This window comes from Macrotis lagotis, chromosome X (assembly GCF_037893015.1).
Source record: "Macrotis lagotis isolate mMagLag1 chromosome X, bilby.v1.9.chrom.fasta, whole genome shotgun sequence".
Taxonomy (NCBI): domain Eukaryota; kingdom Metazoa; phylum Chordata; class Mammalia; order Peramelemorphia; family Peramelidae; genus Macrotis; species Macrotis lagotis.
This window is the reverse complement of record NC_133666.1, coordinates 527112887-527140198: the sequence shown is the minus strand read 5'-3', so window position 1 is coordinate 527140198 and position 27312 is coordinate 527112887. Positions and strand designations below refer to the sequence as shown.

The 27312-nt window shown below is 35.0% G+C and overlaps 1 protein-coding gene across 2 annotated transcripts in view; it reads left to right on the top strand.

The window, feature by feature from the left end:
* The window catches only part of DSP (desmoplakin), a 52963-nt gene extending 26075 nt beyond the window's left edge, over window positions 1-26888 (top strand). The window contains exons 6-24 of one of the 2 annotated variants that reach the window (XM_074208202.1): window positions 306-356; window positions 2690-2851; window positions 3870-3974; window positions 4336-4431; window positions 5216-5341; window positions 5903-6055; window positions 6999-7153; window positions 8337-8463; window positions 9984-10185; window positions 10499-10719; window positions 13457-13623; window positions 14315-14453; window positions 14894-15087; window positions 15745-15907; window positions 16232-16315; window positions 17123-17230; window positions 17873-17971; window positions 19047-21341; window positions 22872-26888. In XM_074208202.1, coding sequence (XP_074064303.1) covers window positions 306-356; window positions 2690-2851; window positions 3870-3974; window positions 4336-4431; window positions 5216-5341; window positions 5903-6055; window positions 6999-7153; window positions 8337-8463; window positions 9984-10185; window positions 10499-10719; window positions 13457-13623; window positions 14315-14453; window positions 14894-15087; window positions 15745-15907; window positions 16232-16315; window positions 17123-17230; window positions 17873-17971; window positions 19047-21341; window positions 22872-26093 — 7869 coding nt within the window. In that variant the 3' untranslated portion in view covers window positions 26094-26888. The remainder of the gene's footprint in view (window positions 1-305; window positions 357-2689; window positions 2852-3869; window positions 3975-4335; window positions 4432-5215; window positions 5342-5902; window positions 6056-6998; window positions 7154-8336; window positions 8464-9983; window positions 10186-10498; window positions 10720-13456; window positions 13624-14314; window positions 14454-14893; window positions 15088-15744; window positions 15908-16231; window positions 16316-17122; window positions 17231-17872; window positions 17972-19046; window positions 21342-22871) is intronic. The other variant, XM_074208203.1, reaches the window with a different exon arrangement.
* Window positions 26889-27312: the final 424 nt, after the last annotated feature.

Sequence of the window (27312 nt, the reverse complement as noted above, 5' to 3'; positions counted from 1 at the left end):
TATATATCATCCTCTTTCCTTTCTTTTCCAAGATAGATAGTGGAGAAAACAATTCTATTCATATTTTCCACCTAGGAAAAAAATTAATCTGTAAATGCCTTATTGCATCTGGGGTCATGAGAGTGATTTTAGGCAAATTACCTGGGTGCAACTTAATTTAACTGTGGTTGAAAGATTCTTTGACACATATATTGGATGGTAAGGATCTGAAGCCAGACCTGAGAAAGAGGAGATCAGGAATAATACCAGAATTATTTTGAATTCCCAGAAAGCATTGAATATTAACTCCTTTTATTTTCTTCAAGCGTGAGAAATCTGCAATATATCAACTGGAGGAAGAATATGAAAACCTTGTGGTAAGTGCACATATTTCCCAAGTACATATACACCATGTTTATGTTCAGTAAAAGGTGTTGTTATTGGGAACATCATAAATGTTTTAAAATTCTATTAGAGTATTAGTTTTTATTTATTAAAGAATTCATTTCAGAGATTAAATTTAAGAAAATTACTCATTCACAGTTGTCTTTGTAACTAGATACTTGATAGATGGATTGTGGTGCTAGGGATTATTAAAACAGTTGTTAAATTGGGGTAGGTGAAATAAAGCTAATGAAGTTTTTCAAACTTTGTTTTGTATTCATAGTCCTTTTTATAGAAAAGGAAAAAAATGACAGTTCTTTGTATTTTCCATGTAGTTTATTTTACCTTCATTTCATTGTAGTGACATGTTCATAACAGTTTCTTGCAGTCTTTGGTACTATCTACCCTTCAGCATGTATCATGAATCACTTACTTTCCTTGGAGTGATAATAACCTGTGTCCAAATCTAGACTTCAACCCTTGCTTGCTATGTGACAAGTCATTTAAGCTCTTTATGCTGCAATTGCCTCATCTATAAAATGGACTTGAATTAAAATTCAGCTCCAGATATTTATTAGCTCTGGAACTCCAGACAAGCCACTTAAAGAATCTAACTCCCAGGCTTGTTGTGAGAATTATTGAGATAATATTCATAAAAAGTGCATGAAACATAGTAGCCACTATATAAATGCTAGTTCTTATTATTATCATTTAGAGCTGTGAGGATTGTATGAAATAATCCAAAGTGTTTTGCAAACTTTGAAGAACTCCATAAAGTCAACTACTTATTATTTCCTCACTGGCAAGCAGTGTTCACCTTTTTTTCATACTTAGCAAATATTGTAGCTTGTGTGATACCAGCATCTCCTTTTTAGTAATTGAGAAAGGATGGTAGAGATGATTTTATGCCCAGAGCAGACCACAATCCAAAGTCTTTTCATTTTTTTGTTGTTGAAAACACAATATTATTCACTAGGTAGCTGAATTTTACCAGTACCTGAATCCAGATGAGTTAAGAAAGGTAATAAGGAACAAAACTATTTTGTAACTTTTAAGATTATAGCATCATTCCTTATTTGAGTATTAGTAAGACACAGAAGCAAAATGACAGTACCCTGAATTGATAAAGGATATTTCTTCTGAGTTCCCTATGCTATTGAAATCACAGGCTCAGTTATTATCTCTGGGATGACATTGTCTAGTATACTTTAGCTTCACTTTGAATCTTTGACCCCCAAAGAAGAGCATCAATGGAAAATCTTAATATAATTCTGCATTTGCATTCCCCAATTGATAAATGGTAACAGGATATGCAGAAGCAATTTATAGTTGAGGAAATCAAAACTATCCATAATCATAAGAAAAATTGCTCTAAATCATTATTAGAGAAATGCAAATTAAAGCATCTCTGAGGTATTGTCTCACACCTCTCAGACTGGCTAATATGACCAGAAAGGACAATGATCAATGTTGGAAAGGGATGTGGGAAATCTGGGACACTAATACATTGTTGGTGGAGCTGTGAACTCATACAACCTTTCTGGAGAGCAGTTTGGAATTATGCCCAAAGGGCAATAAAAATGTGCATACTCTTTGATCCAGCAATACCACTACTGGATCTATACCCTGGAGAGATGATGAAAAAAGGGTAAAAATGTCACTTGTACAAAAATATTCATAGCAGCTCTATTTGTGGTACCAAAGAATTAGAAATTTAGTGAATGTCCATCAATAGGGGAATGATTGAACAAATTGTGGTATATGTACGTTATGGAACACTACTGTTCTATTAGAAACCAGGAGGGAGAATTCAGAGAAGCCTAGAAGGATTTGCATGAACTGATGTTGAGTGAGATGAGCAGAACCAGAAGAACATTGAACACCATAACAGCAACATGGGGTTGATGATCAACCTTAATGGACTTGCTCATTTCAAAAGTGCAACAATCAGGGACAATTTGGGGGTACCTGTGTTGGAGAATACCATCTGTATCCAAAGAAAGAATTTTGGAGTTTAAATAAATACCAAAGACTATTATCTTTAATTAAAAAAAACCATTATGTTATTATGTAATCTTGCTATCGCTTATTTTTTTTTCTTAAGGATATGATTTCTCTCTCAACACATTCAATTTAGGTCAATGTAAAGATTAACAGATTGCCTTCTGTGGAGGCCATGGGGGAAGGGAAGTGAGATTTGGGGAAAAATTGTAAAATTAAAAAATTAATAAGTAAATTTATTTTAAACATTAATACATATATATATGTATATGTATATATAAAAAATTCTTCATTATCTTTAAATCGATGTTTTGAAATCTTCCAGAAAGCATCCTTTGAGAGAATGGATCACCTTCGCCAGCTTCAAAGCATCATCCAAGCCACATCCCGTGAGATCATGTGGATCAATGACTGTGAGGAGGAGGAGTTACTCTATGATTGGAGTGATAAAAACACAGATATTGCTCAGAAGCAGGAGGCTTTCTCAGTAAGTGCTCTGCCCTTATATATACCTCCCTTTCCTACTTCTGCCTAAATTTTCTCAGCACGTCAGCCAAGAAACTACTAGTTAGGCTGTTTATGTTCTAGTCTAATGGATAGCAAAAAGTTATTCACTTGACATGGCTTTTTTGTAACTTATGTAGAAAAGATAGGGGTCAACAGCATAGTAATCAGTTTAAGAGTCAGCTAGGTAGTTCAGGGAATAGAACCCTGGGCTTGGAGTCAAAAAGAAATTAAATTCATATCTAGCCTTAGATACTTAATAGCTGTGTGACCTTGAGCAGTTCACTTAACCTTTGTTGGGCATTGTTTCATCATTGATAAAATGAGGATAATATTATTTATCTGCCAGGGTTATTGTATCAAATGAGATATTTATAAAAAGAACATCACACAGTAAGTGCCATAGAAATGCAAATTATTTTTTAAAAAAGAAAGGTCCATTTACTTTTATGATGTCTAGAACTTTTTTACATTTCATTTTCCCCTCTCAACTATATGTGAGCAAACATTTTTAACATCCATTTTAAAAAATTTAGTTCTAAATTCTCTCTTTCTCTTTTCCCCTTCTTTTTTTTTCTTTTCCCCTTCTTGAGAAAACAAGTAATTTCATATAGATTATACAGGTGCAGACAATGCAAAACTTTTCTGTGTTAGCCATGGTGCAAAAGAAAATGCAGACCAAAAAAGCAAGAAGAAAGTTTAAAATATATGCTTCAATTGGCATTCAGATTTAGTCAGTTCTTTCTCTGAAGGTGGATTAAATGCTACTATCATCATTATTATTATTAAAATTTAGAGTTTATTATTATTTAGAAAGAATTATTAAATGCTATTATTATTAAATTTTAGAAAGAATTTATTTATATAACTCAGGAGCTGCTCTTAAGTTGCCAATAAATTGCAGTTTGTTTCTAGCATTTAAAAAAAAAAACCAGTGAGAGAAATGGAATGCTGATGGATGACTTCTTTTAAAAGGTTTGTTCTTGGTCTTTTCTTGCCAGATACGCATGAGCCAGTTGGAACTTAAGGAAAAAGAACTCAACAAACTTAAGCAAGAAAGTGATCAGCTTGTACTCAATCAGCATCCTGCTTCAGACAAAATTGAGGTAGACTTTTTATATGACATTTATATTGCAGTTGTGGGACTAATTGACAAGCTCCACAAACGGGAAGTGTGGATATGTGGAGTCCTCTACTCCATTCCACATCATTTAAATTCTAGTTTTATGTCAGTATATTATACTTCTTTATAAAGCCTAGTTTTAAAAACTTAACTTCAACTTGGTGCCTGTTGGACAATTTTTTAAAATAAGTTTTAGGAGAAGCTTGTTTAACTTGGCACTGAAATCAACAACTACCCAAGTTTTCAGTCAAACTGAAAAGTGATGGTTCATTCCTCTGGCCACCATTAAGAAGTAGTTTTAGCCTGCTTAATGACATTTTAAACAACTCCTGATTTCTCTGCAGGCATACATGGATACCCTCCAGACACAGTGGAGTTGGATTCTTCAGATCACCAAATGCATTGATGTACATCTCAAGGAAAATGCCACCTATTTTCAGGTAAAGTTTTACCTCTGCAGAAATAATTTTCTTATTTTAGGGATTCATCTCCTAAATGTTTTTAAAGAGCAAAAGTAAATAAGCCAATTACACACTGCATGAATACATGAATTATTCTTAATTTTGAAGAGTATGTATTTCCAGATTACAAAGTGAATTTCAAGCAAGGACGGCTTCTTGAGACATTAGGAATAGATAATTCAGGGCAGCTAGGTGCAGGACCTGAGTTCAAATCCAACCTCAGACACTTCATAATTCCCTAGCTGTGTGACCTTGGGCAAGTCACTTAACCCCATTGCTTTGCAAACCCCCTCCCTCAAAAGTAGCTCATTCATACATGAAAAAATTTCCTCCTTTGCTAATATTTTTATTTAGCTATCTATTAATTGTTCTGAGGCAGCTTGGTGGCATAGTGGAGGGAGTAGCAGACCTGGAGTCGGAAAACTTGTCTTTCTGAGTTCAAATCTAGCCTCAGACACTAGCGGTTTGACCATGGGCAAGTTACTTAATCCTGACTGCCTCAGTTTCCTCATTATAAAATGAACCAGAGAAGGAAATGGCATACCATGACTGTATCTTTGCTAAGAAAGCCCCAAATGGGGCTTTGTAGTAAATAGTTGGACATTACTGAACAACATGACTGAACAACAAAAAAAACCAGTTGTTTTTCTCATGCTATGAAATGTGGCCATTAGCTTGTATGATTACTTATATCTTATTTGTTGGAAAATAATTACTGACATGCTCATTAAAAAGTATTTAACTATGATCATTATTCTCCTAGTTTTTTGAAGAAGCTCAGTCAACTGAAGCCTATCTGAAAGGCTTACAAGATTCCATCAGGAAGAAGTATACCTGTGATAAGAATATGTCTCTGCAACGCTTATTGGAACAGATCAAGGAACTTGAGGTATTGTGAATATAAAATCTTTGGCAATGGAAAAAATGCAATGCAGTAGGATTTGTATTCACCTAGCATACCACTCATTTCCGGTATATTAGTAATATGTAAAAGAACCCAAGGCAAAAAAAAAAATTCCTTGGTCTGCATGGGTTCTCATTCTTTCATAGATCATATTATATGAATTTCTCTGTGTGTTCAATTTTTATCAAGTCATGTGGTTTGGGTGTTTAGACCCTTTGCAAGTTTCATGACAAAATGAAAACAAAGAGAACAGTGATTTCTTAGCCCCCCAAATCCTTGGAAAACAATGTTTAAGCAGTCCTTAGATAGTCAAGTCATCCTTCCCCACTATGTTGTTCTTTTTTTTTTTTTTACAGGTTAAGTAACTTATATGATAGTTTATCTCAAAAGATTCTCATTCTTCCCCCAACTGAATTTTGTGGGCTTAGTTTGAATATAAGTATTTTATCTAATTATAATAACTTTATTTAAAAGTATCCAGAAGATTTTGCCAGAAAATTCTTAGCCTATTGCTGTTTAAAATATGATTTAAAAATATAATTACAGAAAGAACGAGAGAAGATCCTTGAATATAAACGCCAGGTACAAAACTTGGTAAACAAGTCCAAGAAGATTGTCCAGCTGAAACCTCGGAACCCAGACTACAGGAGTAATAAACCCATTATCCTTAGGGCTCTGTGTGACTACAAACAAGATCAGGTTTGTACTGACTGGTTATTGCTGAGAAGAATTAAAAAATTCCCTTCCTTAAAGGCATTAGAGGGAACATTAGCCTTGAATGAGTGTGTAGATATATGTTTTCTTCATTACCTTAAAAGAGAAGTAATGGGGGAGGTAGACTATGAACTGAATAAAAAGAATATTTAGCACAAATTTTATGCAGTAATTAAATATATTTGCTTTAGGTTATTCAGCAAACATAAGGATACCAAATATTGAGCAAATTCCATGTTTTAATCAATCAATTAATTAATTAGATAATATCTTCCAGAATTTACATTAAAATGTGTTATCTAATAAATTAATGAAATTTAGTGCTAATCTATTAAATAGAAATATCTTGACTGTTAACTTGAACATTATTAAATCTTAATAAGTAATAAGTCCAGGGTGAGGAGACAAAAGAATATTGAGATTGTAATAAATCAAAATAAAGCTATCCCTGCTTTAGGAATTAGGGGCTCATTATGTGCTGGCATTTCGTTAAAAAGTGGTATAGCCAGTGGTTTGATATGAGACTGAATATATTCCCCCTTTCCCCCATACATACTTACACAGTATATAATATGAAATGTTTTTTATCCTTATCTCTAAACTCCTTCCACACCCCCATCCCTTCTTCATGGATTTGACAAGATAGGACAAAGACACTTGTGTTTATGGACTGCTCAGAGAGTCAAACATATGACCTGAAACATTTCTGAGTGCAACCAGAACCAAATTAAATTGTAATTGGAAATGTTTAACAGAATAAATAGAAATACAGTAAAATATGGGTAAAACGTTCATTTTGTGACCCATAGGGATCTGATTCTCCTTGAGTTTGACACAACTGGCCTAGATGACCTTTAGGATCAATTTCAACTCTGATTTGCTATTATTCTATAAATGGAGCAAATATACTTTTGTACTTTTGTAACAGAAAATAGTGCACAAGGGAGATGAATGTATCTTAAAGGATAACAATGAACGCAGTAAGTGGTATGTGACTGGCCCAGGAGGCGTAGACATGCTGGTTCCTTCGGTTGGTCTTATTATCCCTCCTCCAAACCCATTGGCAGTAGACCTTTCTTCCAAGTAAGTTTTCTATTTTCTGTCTTTAAAAATAATTTTTATTTTCTTTTTATATTTTAAAACTGTTTTAAAGAAATGATCTATGAATATTCCCAGCATATTAATAAGTTTTTATTTAGCAACAAATATAAGTGAAATATCAGCTTATTAGTCAATCAACAAATATTTATTCAGCATTTAGTATGTGTCAGGCTCTTTGCTGACTAGTGAGAATACAAATACAAGCAGAAAGATAGTTCCTCTCCTGAGTAACTTCTATTTTAATGAGGAAAGCAACACATGAAAAGAAGATGGAATGGGAGAGAAGAATGAAGGTATTCAGTGAGGGAACATGTTAGAAGAATTTCTGAAATGTATCCTAGAGAAGAATGAGACGATGCCAACCTTATTGCCCTCTTTAAATGGTGGTTCTGGGAGAAACCATCAAATCAGAGGAAAAGACCCCAGGAAGAGTGTATGTGCAGGGGTGGCTAGGTGGCTCAGTGGATAGAACACTGGTCCTGGAGTCCAGAGTGCCTGAGTTCAAATTCGGCTTCAGACACTTAATGGTTACCTAGCTGTGTGACCCTGGGCAAGCTACTTAACCCCATTGCCTTGCAAAAAATCTAAAAAAAAAGAGTGTATATGTAGTATTCATATAAGATAATACATGTACAGCACCATATAACCCAGAGAGGTCATTATTTGTATTCTCTATGGTCGCTGGTATAATATTTTGTACAAAATAACTGCTAAACAGATGTTATTTGCACATTGAATTATTTATGAATTATCCTTGGCAAAATTTAATCTACAGTTGGCTTCTCTGCTGTTCAAGATATTTCAAGGCCATCTTTTCTTATTGCCATGTGGAAAATCTGTTGACCAAAATACATACCTGCAAGTACAGCTATATTTCAAAGCAAAGTACTTCTGAATCATCCATGCAAAAACTCATCTCCATTAGTATGAATAATTTGAGAATTTTAATGACCATATCCAAATTTAAAAAGGGAATCAAATGTTGTTATATTGTTTATTTTGTATAAGACACAGATTTTGAAAAGTATACTTATATTCCACCTTCCTACTATTATTTTGATTAAAATCTTACTACGTGGTCAATTAAATGTTGTTCTTTCATTTTCTCTGCTGCTATTAAATTTGAACTTTTAATTTTAAATCTCTTTTCTTTTAATTATTCTAGGATTGAGCAGTATTATGAGGCCATTTTGGCTCTGTGGAATCAGTTGTATATCAACATGAAGAGTCTGGTATCTTGGCATTACTGTATGATTGATATTGAGAAAATCAGGGCTATGACCATTGCTAAGGTATGCACCTTTGAGAGGTTGGAATGGGACCTCAGCTCTCTCAAGAGATCACTCATTTTTTTTTTTCAGTCTAGTTGGAGAACTTTGGAATCTTCTGACTGGTCTTATTATGAGATGGAAGAGGGTAGATGTAGAAGCCTAAGCATACTTCTAATAGGAGACAAGCTCTCTGGTTCCTGTGACAATAGAGAGACTTAATATAAAGTAATCTGGTGAGCCTGAAATACAAATAAGAACAGTTTAATGGTACTTACCATTGTGCTATTTTATGATTAGAGACCATGGTTGTCTTAAAAATTGTCAGATCTCTTTTGAGTACTAAATGTTTGCATTTTAGAATTGTTAACTTTCTGACCAAAAGAAAGAGTGGTTGTAGAATTCTTATTTTTTTAAAAAAAGTTTTATTAATATCTTTTATTTTTATATCACTTACATTTTTTCAATAAATCTTCCTCCCTTCCCCAAAGTGATAGAAGGGGAAAGTGACAAATGTTGGAGGGAATGTGGAAAAATTGTGACAATAATTCATTGTTGGTGGAATTGTGAACTTATCCAACCATTTTAGAGAGCAGTCTGGAATTATGCCCAAAGAATTATTAAACTACTCTTTGTCCCAGCAATACCACTGCTAGTTCTATTTCCAAAGATAATTAGGGAAAATTGAAAAGAACTTATATGCTAAAATATGCACTACTTCCTGTAACTAAGAACACAAAAGGAAAAAAGTAAACAAACTAAAAAAGTAAAAAAGAGTTAGCAAACTAGCCAACATCTCAACTAAATCTAACACTATATACAAGCTTTACACCCACAATTTTCCCTCATACCTGAAAGAAGGAAGGGAAATACATCATTCAAATCTCTTTTGGTGAGCTAAACATGATTGTTTTAATTTCACAACTTTTGGATTTGTTTGTTTAGTTATTTTTCTTTAATTTACATTGTTGTAGACATTGTGTTTATTTTTTTCCTGAGTCTATTTGTGTCACTTTTTAATATCCTTCTATGCTTCTTTGTACTTATCATATTCATCTCTCAGAGCATGATAATATTCTAATACATTCTTGTGCCACAACTCATTTAGCCATTCTCCAATTTGGTTTTCAGTTTTTTCAAAACATGCTTGTTGATTTTGGAACCTTATTTTTTTTTATCATTGATTTCTTTGAGGGTTAAAACTAGTGATAGGATTTCTGGTTCAAAGGAAAAGGACATTTTATTCATTTTTTAACATAATTTCAAATTGTGAATTAGTGTGCTTGACACTCCATAAGCATTCCAACATTAACTATTTTTGTCTTTTTACCATTATTGTCAATTTGCTGGGTATGAGATGAAACTTTAGAACTGTTTTGCTTTGCATTTCTTTTGTTAATTATGAATTTGAGCAATTGTTGTTTATATAGGCAGCCCCTTAGTCACAACTAAAGTGAGACTATTTTTCAACAGTCTCCTCTTTGGTTTGGTTGCATAATGGAGTTGATTGCTTATTTAACCAGTATTACCTTTTTTGTTTTCAGCTGAAAACAATGCGCCAGGAAGATTACATGAAGACAATATCTGATCTTGAGTTGCATTATCAAGAATTCATCAGGAATAGTCAAGGCTCAGAGATGTTTGGAGATGATGACAAACGGAAAATACAGTCCCAGTTTACTGATGCTCAGAAACATTATCAGACCTTGGTTATACAACTCCCGGGTCACCACCAGCATCAAACAGGTTTGTATTTTCTCCATGAATTACAATTAAAATATTTTGCATAACTTAGCCATTTGTACTTTTAGAATTATTTAGAGGCTTTGAAAACTTCTTTGAAAAGAATTTTCCAAAAGTTTTTTTTTATATAGCATTTCTCAACCACTTTTATTTATATAAAGAAAAATAAAGGTTTTTCATTTTCCTATGCCAGAAGGGCACAAGAGAGAAATCCTATGATGAAAATATATATACTTATTCTCTCCAAGTATTTTATTATTTTTTTCTCATCTTATGAACCTTATAACTTTTAATTCAATGATTTTTCCCCCTTAAGTCACTACAACAGAAATCACTCATCTTGGCAAAGACCCAAACCAAAATCAAGTCATTGAAATCAACAGAGAAAACGATAAACAAGAAACATGGATACTGATGCAACTTCAGAAGATTCGTCGGCAGATGGAGCACTGTGAGAGCAGAATGAGTCTTAAAAATATACTTCAAGCTGACCAAAGCTCTTCTCACCACATCACAGTGAAAATAAATGAACTAAAGGTATGTGCTTGTTAAATTATTTTAAACATCTTGTCTTAAACTTTCTAGTAAATTCTAGATTTACTTACTAGTAAATTCTAAATTTCTAGTAAATTTATTTAAGGACCAGGTCAAATCTAAGTGATTTCAGTGTGAATGTCTAAAAATCATAATTTTAATAGCTAGGATTCTAGCTTTGTGTAGGAAGTAGTTTCCTTCTTCTCAAGTGCTGAGAGAAAAGAAAAATGTCATAGTAAAACCTTTTATAGAAATTCTAAAGTTGTCAATGGTGGAAATCAATTGGTATGAAAAAATGGTTTTCATAATAAAACAGTGAAGTTTGTGCTTTTCAAATGGTTATTTTCTCTACTATTATTTCATTTTTTTCAATAACTAAGAGATAATTATATCATTTCTTCCTTTCATTCCTTGCTTCTTAGGCTTATAAGAAACTAAAAAGGTAAAAGTTCTCTTCTGTTCTTTCCAATTAGTAAATAAATAAATACATATTAACATAGTTTTGTGTTAGATGTTTTGGAGGGAACAAAACTATATAAGATGGTTCTTCCTCATTCCGTGTTAGATATTAAGACATGTGTGAAAGTATCATCAATGCTGTAAGGCAAAAATAATGTGTTGGTGAGGAAGAGAGTTGTGGAAGAAGGGAGATGGTTTTTTTTTTTAAGGTTTTTGCAAGGCAAATGGGGTTAAGTGGCTTGCCCAAGGCCACACAGCTAGGTAATTATTAAGTGTCTGAAACCGGATTTGAAACCCAGGTACTCCTGACTCCAGGGCTGGTGCTTTATCCACTGCACCACCTAGCCGCCCCTGAGAGATGGTTCTTAAATAAGAAATAGAATCTTGATAGAGAGGATAGATGAGGCATTCTGTAGAGAAGAGAGGAAAAACTTTTTTGTTCTTCCACATTTTCTTTTCTGACCAGGTTTCCAACTTGGTCCCATTGTAAAATACTCTGGTCACTCAGGCACAAATTCTCTGGCTATGTAGTTATAAGGAAAGAGAGGGATAATAGATAAGCCTCTTTTACAATTAACATTGATTACCCAGCTAGATGGTTTAGTGGATAGAACATTGAACTTGGAGTTAGGAAGGAATGCCTCTGACAGTTTTTAGTTACTTGTTGTGTAACCTTGAGAAAGACACTAAACTCAAGCTCAGTTTCCTCATCTGTAAATTGGGGATTATAATAAAATCTACCTTACAGCATTGTTGTGAGGATCAAAGCATATAAAGTATATGTAAAATGCTTTGCAAACCCTACAGCTCTACATAAATGTTAATAATAATAATAATAATTATTATTATTACTTACATTATTTGTCTTTCTATGGAGTCATTTAATCGGGGGGTGGGTGGGACTGTATGTCAGGAGCACTAGTCTTACATTACTACTTTTGCTTTATGGCAGGCTATACCTTATTTTAAGGTATATTGTTTGGGGGCATGTATAGATATAGGAGGCATATATTGTATACCCTTGTGTTCATGAGAACTATTCTTTCTCCTCTTTCACCTTATGAAGCCACATGAGGTTGCTGCTAAACCAGTCTGGATTTGGAGAATCAGTATTTATTTGGGAGAGCATTTTAAATCTTATAAATACCTACCATAGTTTATCAATAAATTTAACTTAGTCAAAGTAATGATTTTCTTTTCTATGATCCCCAATTCCTGGGATGGCCTAATGACAAAGTTGGTATGTTTCCCTCTCCAAAAAAAATACACACAACCATCATCTAAATTATAAATAAAATTCCTTTTCCTATCTTCTAATAAAGATGATATATTGCTACTTCTGAGGAATTAGGATGTTTTTGTTCAAGTTATTCCTGTTTCTAAATTCACTTAATATTACTAAAAGTTTTGAATCTATCTCTCACCATTTTCACACTACTGAAGTTCTATAAATGTGGTTAGTTTTTGCTGACTAAGATGTACTGTTTAGAAATGCATTCATTATTTGGCAATTCAATTATTTAGGATTCTACTTTCCAATTTTTGATCAAAACAGTATTAGTTAACTAAACTTTTAGTAGCATGAAACTGTACTAAGACTTTGGGACACTGCATCAGCTGATGGTCACTTGTCCATTGAAGATTGATAAGAGCACTTTACATACATTATTTCATTTGATCTTAATAGCCTTCTGGAGTGGATGCTGCAAGTCTTGTCTCCATTTTACAAATAAGGTAACTGAAGCTTAGAGAAGATAAAAGTTAAGTGTGAGAGACAGGATTTGAATTGCCGACTCCAATTGTGGCACCCTTTTCTTCTCTAATACACTATGCAGCTTTGCTGTGTCCATGCCATCTGTCAAATGACCAGCTATTCTCAGATTATGTTACCTGGAAAACCAGACCAATGATAAATCCATAGTGCCTGAAAAATGTCTTAATGTAGTTTAGAAGTTTATAATACTCATCCAAGTTCTCTTATTCCAGCCCTTCAGGGCACACTTCACATATGAGGGAATTCAAATTGAGAGATTAAATAATTTGTATATGGTCACTAAGATAGAGCCAAAATCTTTCAACTCAACTCAAAGCTCTTGTTTTGTCTTCATTTATATGCTACTTTTTTAGAGTTTTCTAAAAGAAAAATGAAAAAGCCAACTCTTTTCCTGAATATTGAGTGAATGATAGTCAGTGAACTTTGTTTGAAGTAAAGACAGGGCAAAAACAAATATGGACACTTGAAATGTGCTGACAAAGGCAATCTTTTTTTTTTTTTTGACAGGGTGTACAGAATGATTCACAAGCAATTGCTGAAGTCCTCAACCAGCTTAAAGATAGGTTAGCTAACTTCAGAGGCTCTGAAAAATACTGTTATTTGCAGAATGAGATATGTGGGCTGTTCCAGAAACTGGAAAACATTAATGGTGTTACAGATGGCTACTTAAATAGGTAAAGAACATTAAATCTTAATAGTCTTAACTTAATAGTCTGAGATGTCTTCCTTTTCCAAAATATTCTTTAACTTGCTTTTATACACAATTGTTCCTTTTTCTTTTGTTCTTTAATAGAGACGTACTTAAGATTCCTTAGTATCTTCAGATCATATTTCAACTTTATTATTTTAAGTTTCTCAAATATCTTAGAAGGTGATCTTTGAGATCATGCTTTAAGGATTAGGCCTCATAATTCTGCCTATGAATATGATATATTAGAATGAATCATTATAGGGGAGAAAAAAGAACTTAGTGACTATGTAGTTTATAAATTGTATAACTTTCAAAAAATTATTTAATTTCTCATGTATAGTTGGGGAGCATTGGAGAAGAATGAAAAGAGCTATAAAGTTAGAATTGGAAACAGACAGTTTCAAGTTTTGATTCTCCAATTTGGATGATCTTGAACAAAGCACACCTCTAAGCCTTAAGTTCCTCTTCTGCAACCTGGGACTAAAATATTTTTATTATCTACCTTTTAGGATTAAGAGGTTTTTCTGATTATTAAATGAGGATATATCTAAATGAAAGTGCTTTATAAACTATAAAGCATTATATAAATTCCAGCTATTAGTGATAATACTAAGACTGTTCATCAGTAAACTACTTTATTGGCAAGCTGATTTTAACTCTTTTATTTGTTACAGCTTATGTTCAGTAAGAGGGCTACTTCAGGCTGTTCTCCAGACAGAAGACATGCTGAAAGTGTATGAATCTCGACTCACTGAAGAAGAAACTGTTTGCTTGGACCTTGATAAAGTGGAGGCTTATCGCTGTGGCCTGAAGGTATTTTGTTTCACTTTATAGAAAATGACAAAGACTCAATACCAATTTATAAAGATATAAAGTTATATATACATAAATTTACATCTTTTTTTTGTGTGTATATATATATATACTTACATATGTGCAAATACATGCATATTAGATACACACATATACACACAAAAATATAGCTAGAGGTAGCTTCACTAGGTTTCCATGTTTTTTTTTTCAGGATCATTAGATTTATTGACCACATGGTATGTTAACTCATTATCAGTGGGTAGCCCTAGCAAATAAAAATTAGGGGATTAAATTAATTGAACTATTGAAGAATTGGAGTGTTTGAAAGATTTTTAGAAAAACAAATTCTTAAAAATTGCTCCATATGATTTTATCATCAATGTTCAACAGCATGGAGTTAAAGAAAGAGATTCACTGCTACTCATCTTATTTTTTCCCAGAAAATAAAAAATGATTTGAATCTGAAGAAGTCATTGTTGGCTACCATGAAGACTGAACTACAGAAAGCTCAACAAATCCACTCCCAGACTTCCCAGCAATATCCACTTTATGATTTGGACCTTGGAAAGTTCAGTGACAAAGTCAACCAGTTGTCAGATCGTTGGCAAAGGATAGATAAACAGATAGACTTCAGGTTGGTTGAGCTTCTTTATGAAACCTTTTCCTTTGTTGGATTGTTATTGAGTTATACTATCACTCTAAAAGTGAAGGGTTTTTTTTTTTTTAAAGTGATTCTGCTTTGTAAGTGAAATGATTAAGTAGATCTGAAAATACTCTGTCAATTCTTAATTTCTTTCAGTGGCCAGTTCTTTTTGAAATGATTAAGAAGGGAAGCCACCATAAACAAAGATATGTCTAGACTAGACCATGAGGGCTGAAATCATATTTTGCCCAAATTTTATATCTTTCCAAATGCTTTGTATGGTGCTTGGTACCTAGTAGTTGGTTAATAATTATTTATTGAATCAACTAGAATTGAATGTCACTTGAATTGACCTAGTACCTGAAATGGCATGGTCCTTATTTTTCCTCATACCTAAAGTGATCTGGTGCCTGAGAAGATATAGTTACTTTCACTCCACTGAGCTATCATTCAGCATACTCTTGTATTCTCTATAAGTTCTCAGTATGACTTAGGGGATAAAGTAGAAAACTTGTGTAGTCTTTCCCAAAAGTCCTGTGTAAATGAAATCTAATGCTAATTATCTTACTCAAAAGTTATTGGAATTACAATTTAAGAGCCATTTCAATGAAGAAGCTTTAATGATTTCATAATTTCTCTTATGATCAGATTATGGGATTTGGAAAAACAAATTAAGCAGCTGAGAAATTACCGTGATAATTATCAAGCATTCTGCAAGTGGATCTATGATGCCAGACGTCGCCAGGATTCTTTGGAATCCATGAAGTATGGAGATTCCAGTACAGTTATGAAATTTTTGAATGAACAAAAGGTAAAAGCCATTTTGATGTAATATCTTTAACTAGTCATCTATTCTGGAAGGAATTAGGGTATTTCTTTTCTGTGGTTTGAAATATTAAATTTTTAGTATTCTGAGCATAATTAAGGAATCTCTAGGAAAAAAAGTTAAAATAATTGCTAAGAAGTGCAAATATCAACTACGAAATATATATATATAAAATATATGTATAATAATTTTGAATATTTACTAGTAATAATACACATGAATGTCCTTGACTACTAATTAGGAAGACTAGAGGATGATGACATCTGTTTCAATATTACTTTATAAATATTTACTTTTCTTGTTATATAGAATTTGCACAATGAAATATCTGGTAAACGAGACAAATCAGAAGAATTACAGAAGATTGCAGAACTCTGTTCAAATTCCATTAAGGTATATTGTTTTTTTATACCCATACCAATGTTTCATTAAGAATGTTATTCATGCTGCATTTATCTATATCTTGAACATATATGAGGATGATGTTTGTCCTTCCTTTTCAAAGAAGGTTATGACATCAAGGAGGTAATTCCATGACAATAATGTGAATTGGATTTGAGATGGCCCTGGATGCAAGACAATCAAGGTTAAGGATTTGCTCAAGATTGCACAGTTGGCAAGTGTCATGGGTCTGAGGCTAGATTTGAACTCCAGTCCTCCTGACTCCAGGGTTTTATCCACTGCATCACCCAACTGCCTCTTCAAATTAGGTCATTTCCAGTCATCCTGATCATATCTACTTACTAGACCCAAATGGTTCTAGAGAAGAATGTGAGGCTGGTGACTTAGTATAACACTCCCTCACTCAGATCCAATTCATTTGCTTACCATGGCATCACCTTTAAAAATAAAGGACAGACAACAACAACTTTGAACATATATAAGTTTCTTAGTATAGAGATTGTGGCTCTTATTCCTCATAGTGGAGAGAAAATGATACATGTTTGTTAATAAATTTGAATATATCATTCACTGTCAATTTCCTTGGGAATAATTCAGTTGGATTTTTGTACATTTTAGGATGGATATGCACCACTTATGAATAAGTAGTGTCGTATCACATATTTACATGCTTAGGATCGCATGTAGGGCCCATTTTGCATTTATTCTTAGAGATGCAAATTGTTCAAGAAATTTAGATGCAAATTATTTTTCTGAGATCCTTTAGAATTTATTTTTTTAACTTCCCCCCCGCCCCAGGATTATGAACTTCAGCTTGCATCATACACCTCAGGACTGGAAACTCTACTCAATATACCCATAAAGAGAACTATGGTTCAGTCCCCTTCAGGGGTCATCCTGCAAGAGGTCTGTAATAATCTTTAAAATTTATGATAATAAATTGGGGAGGGGGTTATTATAAACAGAGCATATTTGTTGCCTTTGACAATTCTTGACTCTTCTGTGAATCCTTTTTAATGTAAAGAATTTCAACTAAATTTGAAACTGTCATTCATAATATTGCAGGCTTTGAAAAATGTATTTAGATTGTGATTATTGGAAAGGGTTGAATAGTCTATGCAGGGAGATTATAATAAATTATAATTTGAATTGAATCCCTCTTTGAGAAAATTTTAAAGAATATGTAGCTGAAATGGGATAATAAAGGGGGGCTTGTGCCATTCTGGCAGATAAGGCCATGGACCCCATCTTTGAGTAATCTTTTGAAATGTATAAAATAAAATACATAGGATTAGAAAAAAATAATTATGTTAAAATACAGTTCATGGTTCCAAGGTTATGAACTCCTGGTTTAATAGTACAGGGTTGTATTATTTAACCTCTAAAGGTTTCCTTAGCCCTTTATTTGGCTACAATTCTGGACTTTTGCATTACCATGGTTACTATTAAAAAACTAAAATATTTTATTATTTCAGAATATATAATGGTAAATTTTTTTGTAAAGCCCTTTTGAATATGATGTTTTGTTTTTGTTTTTCCCCTTTTAAGGCTGCAGAAATTCATGCTCGATACATAGAACTACTTACAAGATCTGGAGACTATTACAGATTCCTAAGTGAAATGTTGAAGAATTTAGATGACTTGAAGGTAATTTATTTGGGTGACTTCTTTTAACATAAATAACAAAACCCAGTAGAACTTTGTAATCATTGCCCTGTTATTACATGGAAATGGGTATGATATGAATAAAGTCTTAGGTCTATATCAAATACAACTATATATATATATGTATATATATATACATATATATATATATATATGAAATGTTTGATAAAATTCCTATCTCCTATTAGACAGGTAGAAATCTTATATGAAGGGCATTCCACTTTTTATTAATAGCCAAATCTTGAGTTCCATAAAATACTATTAAGACAGATTTTAAAAAACCTTTGACCAAGGACATTTATTGATCTTTCTTTTACATTTTTTCTTTTTTATTTACATTTGTAGTTAGTATGCACTATACTGATAAAAATTCTTCATTTTGAAAGGAAAATACATTTGCTTTATTGCTTAGTGTTTTTATCTGCAGTAGTAAAGGAAATTTCTTCTCCCCAGGAACTTCCTTTCTCAAGGAATTCACAAATCTGCAAATAGATAGCTTTGAAAGTTACATGTTGAAATTATTATATACTTAAAGAGAAGAGCAAGCATTACCTGAAGGGACATGTATGGTCTCATGAGCAATCCTTGTGTTAGGTGTGGATAAAGCTTTTAAAATAATAAATTCACCACCTCCCCAAATAAAGAAAAGTTTGCTCACCTAAAGTGTGACCTATAACTAATAAACAACTTGATACCTAAGAAGAGAAAACAAAGGTACAATTTTCAAGTATCTTCCTAATTTACGATTGAGCTTTCTTTAAAAAAAAAAAGATGTAGAGCACTGGCCCTGGAATCAGGAGGACCTGAGTTCAAATGTGACCTCAGACAATTAATTATTACCTAGCTATGTGGCCTTGGAGCCACTTAACCCCATTGCTTTGCAAAAACCTAAAAAACAAAAACAAAGATGATTGGTGTTGAAAAATAAGAAAAATCTCTATGTCAGATATTGTACAATCTGTTTCCTGTCTACTTTGTGCAGATCTGTGATTTTATTGGTATAAGGATATTTAAGTCTGCAATTACATTAACATGTTTTGTGCTTTCAATCCAACAGCTGAAAACCACCAAAATCGAAGTTTTGGAAGAGGAACTTCGTCTTGCCAGAGATGCCAATTCTGAAAATTGTAACAAGAACAAATTCTTGGATCAGAACCTGCAGAAATACCAGGCAGAGTGCTCTCAATTCAGAGCAAAACTTGTGAGTCTGGAGGAACTAAAGAGACAAGCCGAGCTGGATGGAAAATCAGCTAAACAAAACCTAGACAAGTGCTATGGGCAGATCAAAGAGCTCAATGAGAAGATCACAAGGCTCACTTACGAAATTGAAGATGAAAAGAGGAAAAGAAAGTCTGTGGAGGACAGATTTGACCAACAGAAGAATGACTATGACCAACTGCAGAAAGCCAGGCAATGTGAAAAGGAAAACCTTGGATGGCAAAGATTAGAATCAGAAAAGACCATCAAGGAGAAGGAGTACGAGATAGAAAGGTTGAGGGTTCTTCTTCAAGAGGAGAGCGCCCGGAAGAGGGAATATGAAAATGAGCTGGCAAAGGTAAGAAACCACTATAATGAGGAGATGAGTAATTTAAGGAACAAGTTTGAGACAGAAATTAATATTACGAAGACCACCATCAAGGAGATATCCATGCAAAAGGAGGATGATACCAAAGGTCTCAAAAACCAGATTGATCGACTCTCAAGAGAAAACCGAGATCTGAAAGATGAAATCGTCAGGCTGAATGACAGCATCTTGCAGACCACAGAGCAGCGGAGGCGGGCTGAAGAAAATGCCATTCAGCAAAAAGCGTGTGGCTCTGAGATTATGCAAAAAAAGCAGCAGCTGGAATTGGAGCTTAAACAAGTCATTCAGCACCGCTCAGAGGACAATGCCAGACACAAGCAGTCTCTTGAAGAGGCTGCAAAGACTATTCAGGATAAAAACAGAGAGATAGAAAGACTCAAAGCTGAGTATCAGGAAGAGGCTAAACGCCGCTGGGACTATGAGAATGAGTTAGGTAAGGTAAGGAACAATTATGATGAGGAAATTATTAGCTTAAAGAACCAGTTTGAAACAGAGATAAACATCACCAAGACCACTCTCCACCAGCTTACCAAGCAGAAAGAAGAAGACACTAGTGGCTACCGAACTCAGATAGATAATCTAACCAGAGAAAACAGGAGTTTGACAGAGGAAATTAAGAGACTGAAGAATACTTTAGCTCAGACCACAGAGAATCTTAGGAGGGTAGAAGAAAATGTCCAACAGCAGAAGGCAACTGGCACCGAGATCTCGCAGAGGAAACAGCAGTTGGAGTTTGAGTTGAAGCAGGTCACTCAGATGCGCTCAGAAGAGAGTGTGAGATATAAGCAGTCACTTGATGATGCTGCCAAAACCATTCAGGATAAAAACAAAGAACTTGAAAGACTCAAAAAGTTAATAGAAACTGAAACAAATCAAAGAAAATGTCTGGAGGAGGAAAATGCCAAGTTACAAAGAACACAGTATGATCTGCAGAAAGCAAACAGTACTGCCACGGAAACCATAAGTAAACTGAAGATTCATGAGCAAGAACTGACCCGCATGAGAATTGACTATGAAAGAGTTTCCCAGGAAAGAACAGTCAAGGACCAAGATATTACAAGGATCCAGAGCTCACTAAAAGACCTCCAGTTCCAAAAACAGAAAGTAGAAGATGAACTGAACAGGCTAAAGAAAACTGCTTCTGATGAGTGTTCTAAGAGGAAGAAGCTAGAAGATGAACTGGAGTCCATGAGGAGATCCTTGAAAGAGCAAGCAATAAAAATCACCAATCTGACACAGCAACTAGAACAAGCATCCATTAGCAAGAAGAGAAGTGAGGATGACCTCAGACAGCAGAGAGATGTACTGGATGGGCATGTGAGAGAGAAGCAGAGAACTCAAGATGAGTTAAGGAAACTGGCATCCGAAGTTGAAACCCTGAGGAGGCAGCTGGTCCAGGAACAAGAGAATGTTAAACAGGCTCACCTGAGAAATGAGCACTTCCAGAAGGCAATCGAAGACAAGAGCAGGAGTCTGAATGAAAGTAAGATAGAAATAGAGAGACTGCAGTGCCTCACAGAGAACCTGACCAAAGAACATTTGATGCTAGAGGAAGAGCTACGGAATCTGAGACTGGAATATGATGAGCTACGAAGAGGAAGGAGTGAAGCCGATAATGATAAAAATGCTACTATCTCTGATCTAAGAAGCCAACTACAAATCAGCAACAACCGAACCTTGGAACTACAGGGGCTGATTAATGATTTACAGAGAGAAAGGGAAAATTTGAGACAGGAAATTGAAAAATTCCAAAAGCAGGCTATAGAGGTATTCACAAATATTTGATCATGGCTTTACTGTTTCTCAAATAATTCACTCAAATGATCTTCTAACATTAATCAGTCTTTTGCTATTCCAACTTTAATTATACTTCTTTGCTATGTTTCCAATAAAGCATGACCATCTATTGCAATCCAGAAAACTGCTTGACAAGGACTGTTGCTGCTATTTGTCCTTATGCCCTGACCCTAGACCAATATTTAATATGTATATAACCTGCAGGTGACCTTAAGAGCAGCTAGGTAGCACAATGGATAGAATACTAGCTCTAAAGTCAGGAGGACCTGAGTCTAAATCCAGCCTCAGATTTAATACTTAATGCTTACATAGCTATATGACCTTGGGCAAGTCGCTTAACCCCACTGCCTTGCAAAAATCCAAAAAGGAAAAAAAAAGTTTCCAGGCTGAATATTTCCTGGTCTCTCTTAAGGGACTATGAGCTCTGGTACCTCTAAGTTTATGTTCACCAGGTAATTGTATCCACAAAAGACACAATCACCAAAAAAAAAAAAAAAAAAACCCCAAACCACAAAGGATCAGCTAGGTGGCACAGTGGATAGAGCACTGGAGTGGAGTCAGGAGGAACTGAGTTCAAATCTGGTCTCAGACACTTAATAATTGCCTAGCTTTGTGACCTTGGGCAAGTTACTCTTAACCCCTCTGTCTTAAATTTAAAAAAAAGCAGGTGGGACATTGGGGATAATTTCCTATGAAGGCAGGACTATATGTGTCTTTCTTTGTGTACTACACGGTAATCTTAATTGAATATATTCTTTATATGTATAAATATATATATATATATATATTTTAGAGGGCTCTTTAATACATGTTTATGTGATTTTGAATTTGCTTGAATTAAAAATTAATCCACTCAACAAAGCTGTTTTCTATCCTGGTTTTTAATCCTTTTCCTCTTCTTGCTTAGTGATTTCTCTTTTCTTTTCATCACTTCCCAGCATGTTGCTTTTTTGCATGTCATGTGTTCCTGGGTTTGTTTGGGTTTTTTGGGTTTGATTTCCTTTAACACCTAAGTTTTAAAAAGTTGATTTCTTTAACTTCTAATATATTTGACTTCTATAAACAATATTTGTGTGGGAGTAAAACTGTGTCTATATCAGTGAAAAAATATATATACCATGTATATAGAAATATGCAAATACAAAGTATTTACATTGCTATTATTAAATATTTTAGTTTGAACATAATAGGTATGATCACCTTTAACAAGATCAGACTTCCTTTTAACTCACATAAGAGATAAAGGTAAGGTAGTTAGGATTGCAACTTCCCCATTTCCTTTGAGAAGATAAGATTGGTGAGTATGAAGCAATAAGATTTTGGGTGGCAATGGAACAAATTTTTTTTAATGTAGACTGACAAAGTAAAAGTAAATTGAAGACCAGATCAGAAGGGAAAAGGTGTGCACATGTAAAGTGAAAATGTTAGTGTCAAAGAGGTTTAATTATGAGAGATATAATCAGTACAATTCTTTCATTTATTTTTATTTTTCTCTTTTAGGCCTCTAATAGGATTCATGAATCCAAGAATCAATGCAGTCAAGTTGTACAAGAAAGAGAGAGCCTGTTGGTAAAAATCAAAGTCTTGGAACAAGATAAGACAAGGTTGCAGAGGTTAGAAGAGGAGCTGAATCGTGCAAAAGCCACACTGGAATCAGAGATGAGAGTGAAACAGCGACTGGAGTGTGAGAAACAGCAAATTCAGAATGACTTAAATCAGTGGAAAAGTCAGTATTCCCGCAAGGAAGAAGCTATTAGGAAGATTGAATCTGAAAGAGAAAAGAGTGAGAGAGAGAAGAACTGCCTAAGGAGTGAGATTGAAAGGTTGCAAGCAGAGATCAAGAGGATTGAGGACAGGTGCAGGCGAAAGCTGGAGGACTCCACCAGGGAAACACAATCACAGATGGAATCAGAACGTTGTCGATTGCAGAGAGAGATTGACAAACTCAAACAGCGTCCATATGGATCTCATAGGGAGACTCAGACTGAAGATGAATGGTCCATTGACCCCTCAAAACTGATGTTTGATGGGCTGAGGAAAAAGGTGACTGCAATGCAACTCTTTGAATGTCAATTGATAGACAAAACCACTTTGGACAAACTGTTGAAAGGGAAAAAGTCAGTAGAAGAAGTTGCTTCTGAAATCCAGCCTTTCCTTCGTGGAGCAGGTGCTATTGCTGGGGCTTCTGCTTCACCTAAAGAAAAATACTCTTTGGTGGAGGCCAAGAGGAAGAAATTGATTACTCCAGAATCCACAGTAATGCTCCTGGAGGCCCAGGCAGCTACAGGAGGTGTGATTGATCCCCATAGGAATGAGAAGCTGACTGTTGACAGTGCCATTGCTCGGGACCTCATTGACTTTGATGACCGGCAGCAGATCTATACTGCGGAAAAGGCAGTCACTGGCTTTGATGATCCATTTTCAGGAAAGACAGTATCTGTTTCTGAAGCCATCAAGAAAAATCTGATTGACAGAGAAACAGGAATGCGCCTACTAGAAGCTCAGATTGCTTCAGGGGGTGTGATAGATCCCATTAATAGTGTCTTTTTGCCAAAAGATGTTGCTTTGTCTCGTGGGCTAATTGATCGAGACTTGTATAGGTCCCTTAATGATCCCCGAGACAGTCAGAAGAACTTTGTGGATCCCATCAACAAAAAGAAGGTCAGTTACATGCAACTGAGAGAAAGGTGTAGAATTGAACCACACACTGGCTTGCTTTTGCTATTAGTGCAGAAGAGGAGCATGTCATTCCAAGGAATCAGGCAACCTGTCACAGTCACTGAACTGGTGGATTCTGGAATTTTGAGGCCATCCACTGTAAATGAACTAGAATCTGGTCAGATTTCTTATGATGAGGTTGGTGAAAGAATTAAAGATTTCCTCCAGGGTTCCAGTTGTATAGCAGGAATCTACAATGAGACCACAAAACAAAAGCTTGGCATTTATGAAGCCATGAAAATTGGTTTGGTCAGACCTGGCACTGCCCTTGAACTTCTCGAAGCTCAAGCAGCCACTGGTTTTATTGTGGATCCTGTCAGCAATCTGAGGCTACCGGTGGAAGAAGCCTACAAGCGAGGATTAGTGGGCATTGAATTTAAAGAAAAACTCCTGTCAGCTGAACGAGCTGTTACTGGATATAAAGATCCAGAAACAGGAAACATCATCTCCTTGTTCCAAGCCATGAACAAAGAACTAATTGAGAAGGGTCATGGAATTCGATTATTGGAGGCTCAGATTGCAACAGGTGGAATCATTGACCCCAAAGAGAGCCATCGCTTACCAGTTGACATGGCCTATAAGAGGGGTTATTTTAATGAAGAGTTAAGTGAAATCTTGTCAGACCCCAGTGATGACACAAAGGGATTTTTTGATCCAAATACAGAAGAAAATCTTACCTACTTGCAACTGAAAGAAAGATGCATGAAGGATGAGGAAACAGGACTCTGTCTTTTGCCCTTAAAGGAAAAGAAGAAACCCATACAGACATCACAAAAGAATACACTCAGGAAACGCAGAGTAGTCATAGTAGACCCAGAAACCAACAAGGAAATGTCTGTTCAAGAGGCTTACAAGAAGGGTCTTATTGATTATGACACTTTTGTAGAACTCTGTGAGCAAGAGTGTGAGTGGGAAGAAATTACCATCACCGGATCTGATGGGTCCACCAGGGTAGTCCTGGTTGATAGGAAAACAGGCAGTCAGTATGATATTCAAGATGCTATTGACAAAGGTCTTGTTGACAGAAAATTCTTTGATCAATACCGCTCTGGCAGTCTTAGCCTCACTCAGTTTGCTGATATGATTTCCTTAAAAAATGGTAGCAGCAGTATTGGTGGTGGTAATGGTGGAGATGATGTTTTCAGTAGCTCTCGACATGATTCAGTAAGCAAGACCTCCAGCATTTCTACCATCAGAAATTTAACCATCCGGAGCAGCTCTTGGTCTGACCCCTTAGAGGAGACGAGCCCCATTGCAGCCATCTTTGATACAGAAAACTTGGAGAAAATTTCAGTTACAGAAGGTATAGAGAGAGGGATTGTAGATAGCATCACAGGTCAAAGGCTGCTGGAAGCTCAAGCCTGTACAGGAGGCATCATCAATCCCACCACAGGTCAGAAGCTTTCACTTCAAGATGCAGTCTCCCAAGGCCTCATTGACCAAGATATGGCAACCAGGTTGAAGCCAGCACAGAAAGCATTCATTGGCTTTGAAGGGGTGAAGGGGAAGAAGAAGATGTCAGCAGCAGAAGCAGTTAAGGAGAAATGGTTACCCTATGAGGCAGGTCAACGTTTCCTGGAATTCCAGTATCTCACTGGAGGCCTTGTTGACCCAGAGGTTCATGGAAGGATAAGTTCTGAAGAGGCTATCAGAAAAGGGTTTATCGATGGCCGAGCAGCTCAGAAGCTTCACGACACTAGCAACTATGCCAAGATCTTGACCTGCCCCAAAACCAAACTGAAAATATCCTACAAAGATGCTATGAATCGATCCATGGTGGAGGATATTACTGGGTTACGTCTGCTGGAAGCAGCTTCAGTTTCATCCAAGGGTTTGCCAAGCCCATATAATGTATCTTCTGCTCCAGGGTCCCGCTCAGGGTCTCGCTCTGGATCTCGCTCTGGCTCACGTAGTGGATCCAGGAGAGGAAGTTTTGATGCATCTGGAAATTCATCATACTCTTCTTATTCCTACTCATTCAGCAGTAGCTCCATTGGGCATTAGTACTGGCAGTAGTTACTAGATCTTGTCTTTATATAAACCTATACTTTTATTAAATAAAAAGTTAAATAAATAATATTTGTAGCGGTGGTAATATAGTTTGCTCTTAGGGTGATGGCCTACTAGAAGATGAAGCCATGTTTAAAATCAAATAGTGAAGCCATTTCTGGCTATTTATCTTGTCAACTCAACTCAAATGAACATGATTCGCTTTGGGTTTATGCTGTATGTTGTAGTAGAAGTAGTAGTAGTAGCAGTAGTAGTAGTAATCATTTGTAAGAATATCACAAATTATGAGTTTAGAGTTATTTCTTCTTTTGTTTCCCATTTAGAATTTTGAGTAATTCTTTCTGGAAAAGGTTTGTCGTACATACCTTACATTGCTACTCATCTTGGGAATAAAAAATTAAACTGATAAGATTTTTCAAATCAGTTTATTCTGTTGCTTAACTAATTTTTTTTCAATTTATTGTGTAACAGCCCCCAATTTGAATGCAGATTCACAACTGCAAAACAAACAAATAGTCCAAAGTCTATGGAATGCATTTTGTATTTTAGTTTTTCAGTATGGGCTGTCTTAAAATGAAATACTTGGAGTTTTTTGTCACTTGCATTTGGATGTACTTTAATGTACTTGTTTGCTACAGCTGTAAATCAACAGGAAGTGCATGATTCTCAGTAGCCTTTCCTTTTTGTTACCTCACCTGTAGTCTGTTAATCTTGTCTTTTTCTTTGTAATCTTAAAAAGGGGTCTGCAGCAAGTTTGCTATTCTGGCAATAAACTTTTAAACTTTTAAAGTGTTTTCTGTTTTCATTTAAAAACTGATTATACACCTGAGGAAAATTATTAGTAGCTTTTTAATTTCTTTAAAATATATCTAAAAGTGGGCCAGACCTTTTAGAGTCTAGTTGCTTAAAGATAGAAGCAAAAATAGCAAAATTAGAGGTTAATGTTAATAGGAAGAAGGGAAGAGAAGTATTTTTTTAAGTTCTTACTATGGGCTGGGCATTTTATTTAAGTGCTTTATAATTCATTTGATGCTCAAGGCTCTGTGCAATATTTTCTCCATTACATTTTAAATCATAGGCAATTAGGAAGGGACTCATTAGAAAGGAAGGCATGAGTTTATATCAAGAATTTGCCAATAAACATTTATTAAGAACCAACCACATTCCAGGCATTGAGTTATAGACGCTGAGGATATAAAACCAAAAATGAAAT